General features: G+C 30.4%; 2 protein-coding genes across 2 annotated transcripts; one reads left to right on the forward strand and one right to left on the reverse strand.

Annotated features, from left to right (window-relative positions):
• Nucleotides 1-1,422, forward strand: LOC108344508 (uncharacterized). The gene is made up of 5 exons (XM_017582939.1): nucleotides 1-172; nucleotides 260-309; nucleotides 391-514; nucleotides 622-720; nucleotides 800-1,422. The coding sequence occupies exons 1-5, from the start codon at nucleotides 1-3 to the stop codon at nucleotides 1,420-1,422; spliced, it is 1,068 nt and encodes a 355-aa protein (XP_017438428.1).
• Nucleotides 1,423-5,106: 3,684 nt separating this feature from the next.
• LOC108345335 (transcription factor PRE3) lies at nucleotides 5,107-6,725 on the reverse strand. Its single transcript, XM_017583930.2, has 2 exons — nucleotides 6,150-6,725; nucleotides 5,107-5,488 (listed from the first exon to the last, which is right to left on the reverse strand). The coding sequence occupies exons 1-2, from the start codon at nucleotides 6,276-6,278 to the stop codon at nucleotides 5,339-5,341; spliced, it is 279 nt and encodes a 92-aa protein (XP_017439419.1). The 5' UTR covers nucleotides 6,279-6,725; the 3' UTR covers nucleotides 5,107-5,338.
• Between the last annotated feature and the right edge of the window lie 7,696 nt (nucleotides 6,726-14,421).

A 14,421-nucleotide genomic window follows, 5' to 3' on the forward strand; every position in this document is an offset into this window, starting at 1 on the left:
ATGTTGAAGGTTTATCTCAGTCTCTCTTTTCTTTTGGGGATTCTGCTTGTTGCTCAAGCACATGGAAAAGAAAAGGAGATCGGCTTCTATCAGCTCAAGAGAGGAGATTTGAAGCTGAATTTGACCAATTATGGTGCAACAGTTGTTTCTGTCATAGTTCCTGATAAACATGGTATGTTTTACACTGTGTATAAGTTGCTTGTAGTGTGTGCTCTTTAAACAGATATCACAGACCTTCTTCTCTTGTTTCTCTCCACAGGGAATTTAGATGACATCACTCTTGGCTACGATGACATTGAGCAATACAAGGTATGATCAAAGTTCAATTCTTTTGTTTAGTTTATTCTATATTATCTATGGAGATTTATATAAAGTTGAAACTTTTTGAAGAATGATTCATGGTACTTTGGAGCACTTATTGGACGTGTGGCAAATAGAATTGGACATGCACGGTTTACATTGGACAGACATACCTATAAATTGCCTGCTAATGATCACGGAAACACACTCCATGGTATTGAATTCAAGGAGTTATGCTTATTATGCATAGTTTTATTTTCTGTTTACACTATCGATAGAATGAAACATGACAGAACAATATTTGTTGAAATGAAATACCAGGTGGTTTCACAGGGTTCAGTGATGTTATCTGGACAGTAAAAGGTCACAAGGAAGACAGTTACATAACATTTACCTACGACAGTCATGACAACGAACAAGGTACAGTCTTTGCAAACTCAGTCTCACAAATTCCATGATAACTTTTATTTACGTTGCTCTTGAAATAAAAAATTTATAGGGTTCCCCGGAAGAGTTGAAGTAGCAGTGACATACATGCTCATTGGCAGAAACAAATATGCGGTGAAAATGATTGCGAAGCCAGTAGACAAAGCCACGCCAGTGAACCTGGCACAGCACACATACTGGAATTTGGGAGGTCAAAAGAGTGGTGACATTCTATCACACAAAGTTCAAATTTTAGGGTCAAAGATCACAGCAGTGGACGAGAATCTGATCCCCACTGGAATATTAGAATCTGTTAAGGGCACCCCTTATGATTTCCTTAAACCAAGGACAGTTGGAAGCAGAGTAAACGAGCTTCCTGGGTTGTATGACATTAACTATGTGATTGATGGAGATAAGTCCAGGCACATGCAGAAAGTGGTGACAGTGAGAGAAAATGTGTCTGGGAGGAAACTGGAGTTATGGTCGAACCAGGTTGGTCTGCAGTTCTATACGGGTGGCATGTTGAATGCTACAAAGGGTAAAGATGGAGCTGTTTATGATAAGCATGCTGGCATTGCCTTGGAGACACAGGGCTTACCTGATTCTCTCAATCATCCTGATTTTCCATCACAGATTGTTCGTCCTGGTCAGACATACAACCACTACATGCTCTACAGATTCACTGCTTGCTGCTGATTTTATCATTCTTTTCTTTTTAGCTTTTCTTATGTTTTTTCATTTTTCCTCTTTATACTTTTTTTTTTTGTTTTTCCTCTTTGTACTATAAACAATATTTGTTTTCCTTTCTATAAAGGTTCATTTTAAATTAGATGATTCAACTCTATGGTTTTATTTTATTTTTACTAATTTTCTATTTATAGTGAAACTTTATAATGAAATTGATTATAAATTAAAAAATAATTAATTAAGTGTTAAGAAACTAACTTAATTTTTATTTCATAAACTTTTAATTTTTGCAACAACATAATTATTTTTTAATATTCTTAAAATTATCGAAAATAATCATAATATAGTCTTATATATTTTTAAACTCACGTATTGGAAAACATTTATTTAAAATTTTTCATACAATATTACGTTGCATAATATACTTATTAAGAGAATAAGCTTATTTAACAGACTTACATTATTATTGTACAAATGCTCTGTTAAAAAAAATTATGAGAGGAAAGAATTTTAGATTAGTAGTAATTCTAGAACTCATTATCTAACATAAATAATACTCAACTTTGGCACTTCTACAGAAGCGCGAAAAATGGAATCAAAGAAAATAAATACAATAATCTTAGGCCAAAAACTTCCTACAATTAAATAACACATTTGTAAAACAAAGTTGCATATAATTGATGACAGCATAATCGATTATCTACGTAAATAATAATAAAGTATTCATAATAATTGATCATGTAAAAGCTATAATTAATTATAGTATTTTATCACTAATATTAATAATTTTTTAATAATTTCAATATCAGTATTTTATTAATATTTTTTTATTGTAATAAAATAAAATTTTAAAATAAGAAATGAAATTAATTGATTAATATTTTATTAATAGTTACGTTTAATATTATAATAAAACAAACAATTAAAGAAAAAAAATTCAAATAACAAATAAAATAATTTAAATTTGATATTTTATAAATTGATTTATTTTAATATATTATTTTCAAATACAATTTTCTTTTATTAGCATTTTATAATAAAATTTTCAATGAAAAACTTACTTAACTATAATTTATACCTTTATAGAAAAATTATTTTCAAAATAAATTAATATTAAAAAAATTACATCAATGAAAACAATTATAATTTTTTTTCCTTTTTTCATATTTTTTAATATCTAAAAAACTAATCTTTTCACCATTTTTCGTTTTTTAAACCCATTTTTTCCGTTTCAACTTTATTAATTTCTCCTTATAGGTTCTTTTTATGATATCTGAGTCCTTAAATCTCATCTCTTTTAGAATTTGATCAAACATTTCAATAGCTAAAGATAATTTCTAATTTATTAGTTTTTTTAAGTAAGTAAGTGATTATTTGCTCTGAAGATTTGTTATTATTTCCTTTCAAATTTGTCATTAATTTTGATAGAATTAGTTGAGAAAAGTTATTATTTCTATTTATGGAGATGAGCGTATTAGGTTAGAAGGTCAAGAGACCTTTTATCCAAAACTTTAAGGTAATGGAATAATGGAAACCACAACCATGAGTAGTCCTTCTTACCGCCGTTCATCTTAATAAGACTCACTTACATGGAATCTTTCGTCAGGAAGACTTTCGATATAGGGACCATACAAACACCACTGAGGTCTGAGTCCAACCTATATAAGAGATTGATACCACTCTCTACCCAAAACCTTAAGACAATGGGATAATGGATCTTTCACCTTTATATAGTGCTATACTTTCTCATTTTTATCCAAGGTGAGACTTGAACTCACTTGGATTCCCAATAATGACATGGAAAGGTCGAGTCAGTCCTTTTTGGATCGAAGGTCGAAATGGGTCAAACCGTGATCGAAGGTTGAGATGGACTAGCCATGACCGAAAGTTGAGACAAACCTATCTAGTTAAGGGTTGAGACGAGCCAGTTTAGACTAAACATCATAACAGGTCAAGTTAGGATGAAGATTGAGATAGGCTAGCTCAGATTGAAAGTCGAGACTAACCATCTTAGGCCAAAATTCAAGATGCTCTATCCATGCTGTAGGTCTAGATGTCTTTTTTGAAGCTTGAAGGTCCAAATGACCGACACAAGCCAAAGGTCAAAATGGTATACCCTAAGCCGAAGGTCGAGATGATTTGTCTTGAACTAAAGGTTGAGATAGTTTGTTTCGAGACAAGCCACCTAGGGTCAAAAGCCTAAATAGGCTGAGCCAAGCCGAAAATCGAGATTACCTAATTTGAGCCAAAGGTCAAGATGAATTAGGTTGTGTCAAAAGTGGAGATTGATCAGTTCGACCTTAAGGTTGTGACAAAGTAGTCTAGATGGAAGATCAAAACATGTATGTTTGAGTTGGAGTTGAAGGTAAAGACGAACCGTCCAAGTCAAGTTTCATTAAAATAGTTACAAAAATTAATATTTTTTTCTATGTTTAAAAAAAAGTTCATAGGTTAGTACTAACCTATTAAACTTTTATGAATGTTTTGATCTTATGGGTCTCTAATGGAAATTTTTTTGACCTTGTGGACTTTTTTATCCCATCCCACGTGGCTAAGGACAAAACTCTATGAGATAGATCAAATTGACATATGTACTTAAAATGTTCCAACCCTTTTACAAACTCGATAAAATAAAAATTGTTAGAAGTTTAACTCTAACAATACAAATTCTTGCATATCAATGACCCAATAACAAATATAAGGTATTTTGTTATATATCAAGAAAACCTACCATCAGCACACCCATATTAGTATACATATGCAAATTTGAAAAAGGAAGATCCTACATCTTTTATGATAAAACCAACATGTTGTTTCTACAGTATACCTTTCTTTATCTATTTTGTGTTTGTTGTGTAATGTGAGTGTAGATAACTGTTTTCAGTCTAGATTGTTTCCTTGATTTATATTTGCTTTGAGTCTATAATTCATAATTTTTTTTAATTACGTGGAATAATTTAACTTACAAGTTGTAAATTGTTATTGATTCGGTTTGTAATTTTCTTTTGACTTACAATTGTTATGGTGAATGAATTTTAGTATGATCGTATAACATGTGCAATGTTGTGCAAGGAATCCCTAACAGATGTGTATTTTATGAAAAAGTAGCAATTTAAACATATTTTTTATTTAAGTATCACATGAACAGTTATGACAAGGCTATTATGCTGAGATGAATATTTTTACCATGAACCACAACACAATAACAAATAAATGACAATCACGAGTAAGCAAGCATAAGAAATAATGGACATGGAGATAGAGAAATCTTATTGTTGCGTCAAAGAAACATTTAGGGCTTATGAAAAACTTCAATTCAAGAAAAACAAGAAACTACAAGTTTTCGAAATTACAACCTTTTCCTATCCTACAAAAGGAAAAAAGAACTTCATTAAATAGATAACTACGTTTGAATATTCTAGTTAAGGTTCGAGTTAGAATCTGAATAAATGGAGCCAAGGTTTATTACATAGAGAAGTTCTGATATGATTTTAGGGTGAATGAACATTATAGCTCTAAGTGTTGATTAGCATTGCTAAGTTTAGTTATATAGTTATCCATTTCACACCCCGAGACTATTATTACTGTACAAATTATTGGAAGCATTTGTCTATGGTAAATAGTGTTAATTAAAAAGGACAGGTTCAAACTTCAAACCAATTAAAAATACATTATGGATCTAATATCTGCGTGTGCATAGAAAGAGACAATTTATATTTAGCAAAGCACTAACTCTGAAACTTTTATTTAATATCTAAAGAGAAGGAGCTTTGCAGAAGAAGTAATCATACATATTAGTGAACAAAAACCATGGCAAAAAAAAGAGATAAACAGAAAAGAGAATAAGAAATACACGACTACTGGATCCGCTGAGAAGCAGTGAAGTGCTAACTATGAATTATGGGATAAACTACTACGTACTGATCTATTGCATAAGTAAATTTCTAATTATAGCAGCTTGTGCAGTGTCAGTTGTAGCCAAGAGTTCAGACAAACGCTCGCTTAGGTCGTCCACTTCCCTGTGTAAGCTTTTAATATAGTTGCATGTCTCTTGCAACACCTTCGAAGCTGAAACCTGAATGCATTCAAAATTTCCACTTTATCAAAACACTTCTATTATATATATATTTTTATCAAATTTTATAGCATATTTTCTATGCAGAATCATAACATTTTATGTCAGATTTGTTTTTCCTTTTATTTTTCATCCATTTAAGACATAAGACCTTTCAATATTAAAATGAAATTTACAGTCATTTATATACTCTAAAACGGTATTATTACTAATTAATTAACGTCCTACTTCGAATAATTTTTCATCCATTTAAGACAGATAAGGAACTTTCAAATGCTGCAGTGGTTTTCAAGTAAGGAAAACCAGATGGGATTCAAAATTATCAAAATGTAGATTTAATTTGAAGAAAGAACTATTTCAAAAGTTTCATGAAAACATATTCAACTTGATAATTATCTCACCATGTTGTTTATCCTAATTAAGAATATCTAGGTAAAATATTATGTTTATCAAAATAACAAAATCAGCTCATAATGAAAATCATGGTTCACTCAATTGGAGTATGATTCCTGAAAGCTACAGCAATATAAACCAACATCATGGTTAACTAATTAACTTGTAGAACTTAATTAGAGAAAAAGTAAATGTGAATGTGGAGTTAAACATAGAAAGAGGAAGAATCTTATAGAACACAGAAAAAAGACAAATGTATATAATGAACCTTGTCAGAGCGCCTCTCACGTATCTCTGGAAGAAGCTGTTGCAACTTGGAGACAAGATCGTTGATCTGATCATCGGTGATATTCCTTGAAGTACCTGTTTGCCTTGACCGTGACCTTCTGCTAGACATCTTATATAATATATAAATAAAACAAGAACTTTTAGGTCTAATTTGAGAATCCTATAGCCACCAATATGTTTTTAGTGAGTTGGTAAAACAATCAGTTATGAAACAAAGCTAGTGGCGGTTGAGAATTTGAAAATGGTTATAGAGATGGGAGAAGTAAATTAAGTAGTAAAAAAAGAATGGAGGAAGGTGGGGTTGTAGAGTGTGTAGAATAGCCTGTGATGTTGGGGATCGAGAATGAAATCAAGACAAGTAATGCATGGGAGAAAGAAGAGGTCTATGGTTATCTTTAAATAGGGTTTTGGAGAGAGAGAAGAATCAAGTTTCTAGAGATATGCTATAATATCATCATCCAAGAGTGTTCCTAAATTGGAGTTAGAAGTTTCAGAGTTGCCTGTGCATGTTTGAAGTGAGAGAAAATGAACAATGGAGAGGGAGAGAGAGAGAGAGAAAGAAAGCTTTGTTCTTTTGTTTTCAACCTTCTCGGTGTGTCAGCCTCTACACGCAATACCATGTTATCTAAAGATTTCCAACAATGCCATAGTGCAAAAAAATGATATTATATTGTTGGGTGTGCAGCAGGTTTCATACAATAGCTTGCAACCTGTTTAGCAAAATCTTAAGGGTCTTTTTCCTATAATGCCCACATAGTTGTGTGAGCTGCGAGTGAGGTCACTTCTTATTAAAATAAGCAAATGATTAACCAGCATTAGCAGCAGTGTAAAGTTTCATCCAAGATCTTTATAGATATTATTTATAAGGGACAATAAAATAATGGGTAGACAAAATGGGGGAACAGCAAATTAGGGTAACGTGATCACCCAGAACTTGAGTTGACTAGTCAATCTAAACTCTCTCCATCGATGTTTTTGATTGCTTAAACAAGGACATGATGATCTTCCAGCCTTTTCAGGAATCACTCTATTTTGATAGCCGTAGCTGTGTTTGAGATACTGTCATTACATTTCTCATGTTTTATCACAAAAACACACACTCATCACAACATATTACTGATGCTTTACAATTTACAGGCTTATATGTAAAATGTGGATTAAGATTAGAAACTTTTGGATATTAGAAAGCAGAAAACTAGTTCTCATCATCTTATAATGATGAATGTTGGTTAAAGCTCGTGCATTATTAATTCCTCAAACCCTTATTAAGGAGGCTGAAATTTTGTCATGAATTGAGACGTTTGATGCACAAACACCCCAGATACCCTCTGCATAATGATAGTTTTTTTGAAGAGTATTATCTTGTAGTCCCTCGTAAAATTGTTTTCTTCCTGCCAGTAGTAGTTTGAATGGATGCATTAGAAATGAAAGAAATGAAAAACAAATTATTTAAGTATGTACTGTCTGGTTTTATGCATAATCTTAACAATTTATTGAGTTTTAAAGGAATATGAGATTATTTATTCAAAATTAATCCCAAGCAAAATGATCATGTATGGGGTAGTTTTTTAGTTTGTGAGCGCAAGAAATAAATATCATATAAAAAAGTTAAGAAAGAACTCTAATGAAGCATATGTAAGCATAATAAGCATATTGTTGAACACATGTCACCTTGATTATTTATTGTTCTTTTTTGTCAAATATCCCTCGTTTCTCTTCTTGCTTCCATATGCTTAAGAATATAATGAAAGAAGAGTTGTGAAGGAATAACAATGGCGGATAGTTAGAGGAAGAAAGAAAGAAAAAAGGAAACAAAAAGCATTGTCCGAGAAAAGGAAAATAAAACAAGTAAAAATAATAAAGAGGAGTATTTGACCACGTGAAAACGAGTATTCATCAATAAAGAAAAAAAAAGGGTACATACCACAGTAAGAGTGTATCTTAATTCACAACAAAAGTTATATTTGGCAGCCGATTTAGTACACAGATCGAACTTATACCTCAACCAATAAATAATTTGTCATAAATAGAGATAAATTTTATGATAAAAAAAAGTTAAAGTGAATGCAATTGTTAATAAGGAAATATTTATATAGATTTTGTGAAAAAAAAATGTTTTTCTTAAATTTTTTAATGTAAAAGTCATTATAAAAGTGAATTATTAAGGAATATTTGTAATGTACAATAACTTGTCACAAAATTATGACAAAAAAATATATTAAATAGGATGAGTAATGACTTTTGTAACAATACTACAAGTGTCACAACAAAAATGTCATAAAAGTTATCACAAAAACAAGACATTTAAATGCATTAAGTTTGGTTTCAAGCGACTTAAACTAGTGTGAAATGTTGTGACGCATCTTTTAAAGTAGAATAGATTAGAGTGTGTTGAAGCTTAAGTGCCACATATATTGCTTTAAGTGCTCTCACTTAAGTAACAAAAGGTTGCTTTAAGTAAAAGTAGACTAAACACAAAATTCTCTAAGTGATTTACTTTGAGCCTCCACACTTAAGCCATAAATTATGTATCCTTAAGAGAAAGTACGTAAGCTAATGAATTTACAAGTATTTAGTAGACGTTTAAGGGATGACACCTTTCAAACTTAATTTTTTTTTTGTAGTGTTTCCACACTTAAACAAATGCTAATAAGCTCTCAAACAAATGTATGCAAGTTGATTAACTTCACATTGTAAAATGATATAAATGAGAATGATCCTTAGTAGGCACTTGAACAATTTTTTAAGTGTTTTTCTTTGAGTGTTCATACTTAGGAAAATTTGTGCAAGTTTATAACGTTCACATTGTTAAGTAACCACTTAAGTGAACTTGTGTAAGCACTCAAGGTATATAATTCAAGTATTATGTATATTAGATCTATATACGTGGATAATTTTGAAATTTGTGTAATAGTCCATTTTAGAAAGTGATGTTGGCTTATTATTGATTTCAAAAGAAATATAGAAAGACATGCACACAAGTTAGTTAACTTTGAAATTTCATTTAAAAACATTATAATTTAGAAAAATATGCCATACACTAAAAAAAAAATCAAAGACCTAATTTATCATTTTCGATGTCTTCGTCATCAAAGGAAGAGGCAGAGTCAATGTCTTGAAAGCTTGAGAATCCAACTTTCTATTGAAAACCTATTAGCCAACCAACATAAGCAACATACTTTTCTTGTGTAGGACATGGAAATGGCATATAAGAACCAATTGACATGTGAAAAGACAATCTACGTAATGTTCCATAACAATATTGATTCCCCTTTGATTGCTACAATTTTAATTCCATAGCCAATTTCAATTAATACACAATCTTAATGATAAAAATTGTTTTGAAAGGCTAAAATGTTCCAAAAACATTTTAATCAAGTTTAAGCAATTAAGCTTTTATACAATTGATTAATTAGTGTGTTTCCATATCAACGAGAACAAAATAATTGATTATTTAGTTTTGATAATGGATTAACACATAAAACGATCAAATGCGTTTTTAGTTTTTAAGATCGGTTAACACATTTAATAGTATATTAATATTAATATGTTCTTGATTTTTCATAAACGATGAAGAACAAAAATCCAATTAAATGATAACATGATTACCAGAGAAATAATAATTTGGTGAAACTCACTTTTTCTCACGAGAATAATTGATTAATAACTTAAGAAAATTGGTTAAATGCATTCATAATAATTTTTTAAACAATATTTCAAAACCTCTATAAATTAAACCTTTACCCAATCTTAAATGACTTTTAGTTAAATATTATAGTAATAAAAAATTAGGTTTTCTACCAAGAAATTGTCCAACTCTTTTGGTTTTCTTAAATAATTAAAAAGGTTGTGTATTAGTATTGAAACTTTACTTGTTGTTTTTTTGTTGTACAATTGCCAACTTCTTTTAATTGTTAAGTTATTTGGTTAATTACATATTTTCTCTTGACTTTACAAGGTTGAACTAATATTATCTTAAAAGTTTTCAAGAGTTCTTTATTATATTCATTTTAGTGTTTCAGAGATAGAAAATATCTTTGTTTTCTTTTTTGTTTAAGAGTTGATTTGTTTGTTTTCTAATTAGGATAATGATACTTTGACAACATTTTAAAATCATCTACGTGTTATTTTATGATTGGTCCATGTTGGTGTTTATGATTATTATTATTGATTGTGGAATAATTTTCTAATTAATATATAACTCAAATGTATTGAGTGCTTGCAATAGACTTATAAAGACAATAGTTTTTTTGATAGTTCAAAGGTTTAACTTAGAACAACTTAAAACTTCATATAAAATATTTATTTAGTAACATGTATTAGAAAGTGAGTTTTAAGCGTAACTCAACCTCATAAAACTGGCTTAGTAAGGTGAGGTTTGTACCCTCTTATATATTATAATTTGGCCTTATCAATAGTCGATGTGAGACTTCCAACACACCCCCTTCACACCGAGGTATAGACATCTCGTGTGTGATAGTAGAAATTAATGGGTGGTTCGATAGCGGTCCGACAACGGGTGGAAACAGAAATGCCTACTTAGAACTCGCTAGGATAGGCTTTAACCATGACTCTGATACCATATTAGAAAGTGAGTTTTACGCCTAACTCAACTCCACAAAACCGGCTTGTAAGGTGAGGTTTGCACCTCACTTATATATATATTATAAATTGGCCTTATCTCTAGTCGATGCGGGACTTCCAACACACCCCCTTCACGCTGAGGTATAGACATCTTGTGCATGATAGTAGAAATTAATGGGTGGTCCGATAGCGGCCCGACAACGGGTGGAAACAAAAATACCCACTTAGAACTCGCTAGGAAGGGGGTGTGTTGGAAGTCTCACATTGACTAGAGAAAATGCCAAATTATAATATATAGTGAGCACCTTACAAGCCGGTTTTTGGGAGTTGAGTTAGGCTTAAAAATCCACTTTCTAATATGGTATCAGAGCCATGGTTAGAGCATATTCTAGCGAGTTCTAAGTGAGCTTCTTTGTTTCCACCCGTTGTCGGGTCGCTATCGGACCACCCATTAATTTCTACTATCACGCACGAGATGTCTATATCTCGACATGAAGGGAGTGTGTTGGAAGTCCCACATCAACTAGAGATAAGACCAATTTATAGTATATAAGTGAGGTGCAAACCTCACCTTACAAGCCAGTTTTGTGGGGTTGAGTTAGGATTAAAACTCACTTTCTAATAACATGATTATACACTTCATATTAGTTGAAAAAGTTAGGAAAACATTCAATAATACTTTTTCTTAAATGATAAAGTAAGTGGTAGAATGAATAAAAGTATAATAATATATTGATAGTTTGTACATTTTTTTTAAGAAAATGTTATTTGAGTTTGATTATGATAAAATTATATATATATATATATATATATATATATATATATATATAGTGAGTGAGTATGTGTGTGCTGCATGCGGGTGGGCGTGCGTGCGTGTATGTGTGTGTGTGAGTTTTGGTATTTAAGTTCCAACTTTAACTAAAGCCTACACTTTAGGAATAGACTTCGGTGGCTAAGACGACCGAAGCACAAAACAATTAAAAGAAAAATAATAGATTTCAATCAACTGTGAGATGGAATAGAGTGAGAGGAAGAATGAGAGAATTTTGGGCCAAGTGCTTAAGCGTAATCCAATAACCAAGACAACAACAATGTTTTGGTGTCCTAAATGCAACAGATTAAAACTAACACAAATCTATAATGTCGCGATGTCTGAACTTGAAAAGATTTGGCAATGACAATTAAAATGGAGTAACCAACACGGGAAGAAAAAGTGTTAGGAGCATGAAGAGAAAAACAAGAGAAAAAAAAGAAATAAACAAGAAATGAGAAAGAAGATAAACAATAATGAAAACAAAAACGAACTTCAAAGTATGATAAAAGAAAACATGAAATTGCAATGGCAAAGGAGATTAATGTAACAAAACTATGCAACATCACCTTTCGCAAATTGTCAAAATTCACAAATTTATCCTATTCACATGGATAGAGTACTTTGTCAAAGTCTTTTTAAACGTGGTAACATTTTTTTAAATATTTATATAATTATAAGCTTTGGTTCTTTAAAGTTGTGCATTTTCAAAAAAAAATGTGATTACATTCTATTCTTTAAAAAATTGAAACATATACTTATACAATGAAGATATAGACTTTAGTTATTATTCAGTCACAACCTATAAATATTATAAATATTTTTAAAATTTCCACTGCATCATTAAAAGCTTTGTTTTCTTTCTTAAAAGTAAAACACATTAGACAACGATCAAATCATTTTTTGCATTAGTGGTCTCAAGATTGAATGTTTCTTGATTTTTCGTAATCTTTTGTTCTTTTCAAGTGTAAGTCTTCATACATAACAAACTTATCCTCACTAAAGTGTTCTACCCACAAATCTTTTACTCATAACATCTCCCAGAAACTATGTCATTTATTTGTTCTCACAGTAGAAAAAACAAGAAACACAATAATAAGATTGAAATAAAATACTTTTATTAACTTGGAAGTCTAACACAATTTCAATGTACCATCTGACTTCACAACAATCTCTATATATAAAACCTAAATTCGGTAAATAAAACAAAACCGTTAAAGACAATTAAGCTTAATAAATATTTATATTAGATGGTATGTTGTACGACTATTAAATTATCTCTAATAGACGATCTTATGCTCTTTCATTTGACAGTTTACCCTTTTGACTAAACTCTTCAAATATTATAAATATTCTTTCTTGACATTTCTGAAAAATTCACAAAGTTCTCCATCAAAAAGTCCAAGTAAATTCTTTTATGGTTTAAAATTAATTAGTTTTACAAGCTACGCTTTACTCTTTTCTAGCGTATAAAACTTAAATTGAAGTTCAACTATTAGGGTTTTGGATTCTATCGAAAGCATCTTCTTGTAGCCAAAAAATAATGCCTACAGAAGATCTTGTCGAAAATTCTTTTTAAAAGTATCACTGAAATAAAACAAATCTAAACTCATTTTAGTTTACATTATAAAACTAGTTGAGTTATAATTCCACTCTCGAGCAAGGAATCAATCTAAAAGAAACAATCCGATTGGCAGAAAAGCATGCCCACATGATCATAAATTCTTTCTTACATGGATACTCGTTTATGTAATCATTGTCCTTGTCTAATAATATATAGACAAAAAACAAATAATTTTATAAATGTAGAAGAGAAATATATAAAAATATGCAATAGCCGCCATGAATTTTTATTTTTCTTCTTCCATCTGCCTTGTCTTCCTGTTCTACATGATGTAAATTCATCTACTCAAAATACGATTAACAAAATTTTTAAAATTTCAACTATGATTGCAAATTTGTGATATTTAAAAACAAATTATCGATGTTGTTTATAGATATTTACAAAATATCGATACAAAATTGTAAGAAACAGTACAATGTTAAGAAAATACTATACAGACAAATAATAAATACAAATTATTTTATATCTATAATTGATAACAGGATTTGTTGGTGACTGTTGAAATTAATGCAAAACTTTATTAACACTCTCAATTGCATAATCCAACTACAACTCTCAATGACTAACTACTTTAATTCATTTCATTTAAGTTTCATCTCTACAAAGTAAAGATTTAGTTTATTGACATTTAATTCAAACAGAATTAAAAAGAGAAAGTAAATTTAGTAATATATAACCCATCAAAATGATTTAATAAATAAGTAATAAAGAGTTGTTGAATAATTAATGTAAGGATTGAAGAAATAGGTGAATCACAATTATGGAGTTGTTGGGTTGGCATGTTCAATGAAGAAGAACATTTTTAAATGGAAGGAAGATCTTTCAATGAAATTTTGAATCAATAATTTTGCTTCTTTAAAACCTGATCAAGCTCAAAATCAGTGGAGAAGGAAAGCTGAAAGTTGTAGAAACCAGGAGTGTCATGGCTTTCTCTTGGCAAAATATGCTTTGAAAGTCTCCACAAAAAATCAACCAAGAGCAAAGAGTAAGTTACTATGGGAAAGCAATAATTACACTGTATCTTCTATCAAACAACTCACAAATTTGCTGCACATCTTTATTCTTTGGAATTGAATGCAGGTTTGCTTTTAAAATACTTAGCATTTAATAGTCTGGCTTGGTTATTCTGCATGACATTACCTTAAACTTTGATTATTTCTTAAGGAATCTGATCAGAGGTAATAAATTGAAGAAAATTAGAATGGTGTGTCTTCTTTGTTAATTTTTAAAACC

The sequence above is a fragment of the Vigna angularis genome, chromosome 4, assembly GCF_016808095.1.
Source record: "Vigna angularis cultivar LongXiaoDou No.4 chromosome 4, ASM1680809v1, whole genome shotgun sequence".
Classification (NCBI taxonomy): domain Eukaryota; kingdom Viridiplantae; phylum Streptophyta; class Magnoliopsida; order Fabales; family Fabaceae; genus Vigna; species Vigna angularis.

What these genes read in the sequence shown, in the direction of transcription:
- LOC108345335 (XM_017583930.2), bottom strand. Translation starts at nt 6,278, where the DNA reads ATGTCTAGCAGAAGGTCACGGTCAAGGCAAACAGGTACTTCAAGGAAT. An exon ending in GTGAGAGGCGCTCTGACAAG is followed by an intron (nt 5,489 to 6,149) that starts GTTCATTATATA and finishes GAATGCATTCAG; the next exon opens with GTTTCAGCTTCGAAGGTGTT.
- LOC108344508 (XM_017582939.1), top strand. Translation starts at nt 1, where the DNA reads ATGTTGAAGGTTTATCTCAGTCTCTCTTTTCTTTTGGGGATTCTGCTT. An exon ending in CATAGTTCCTGATAAACATG is followed by an intron (nt 173 to 259) that starts GTATGTTTTACA and finishes TTCTCTCCACAG; the next exon opens with GGAATTTAGATGACATCACT. An exon ending in TCACGGAAACACACTCCATG is followed by an intron (nt 515 to 621) that starts GTATTGAATTCA and finishes ATGAAATACCAG; the next exon opens with GTGGTTTCACAGGGTTCAGT.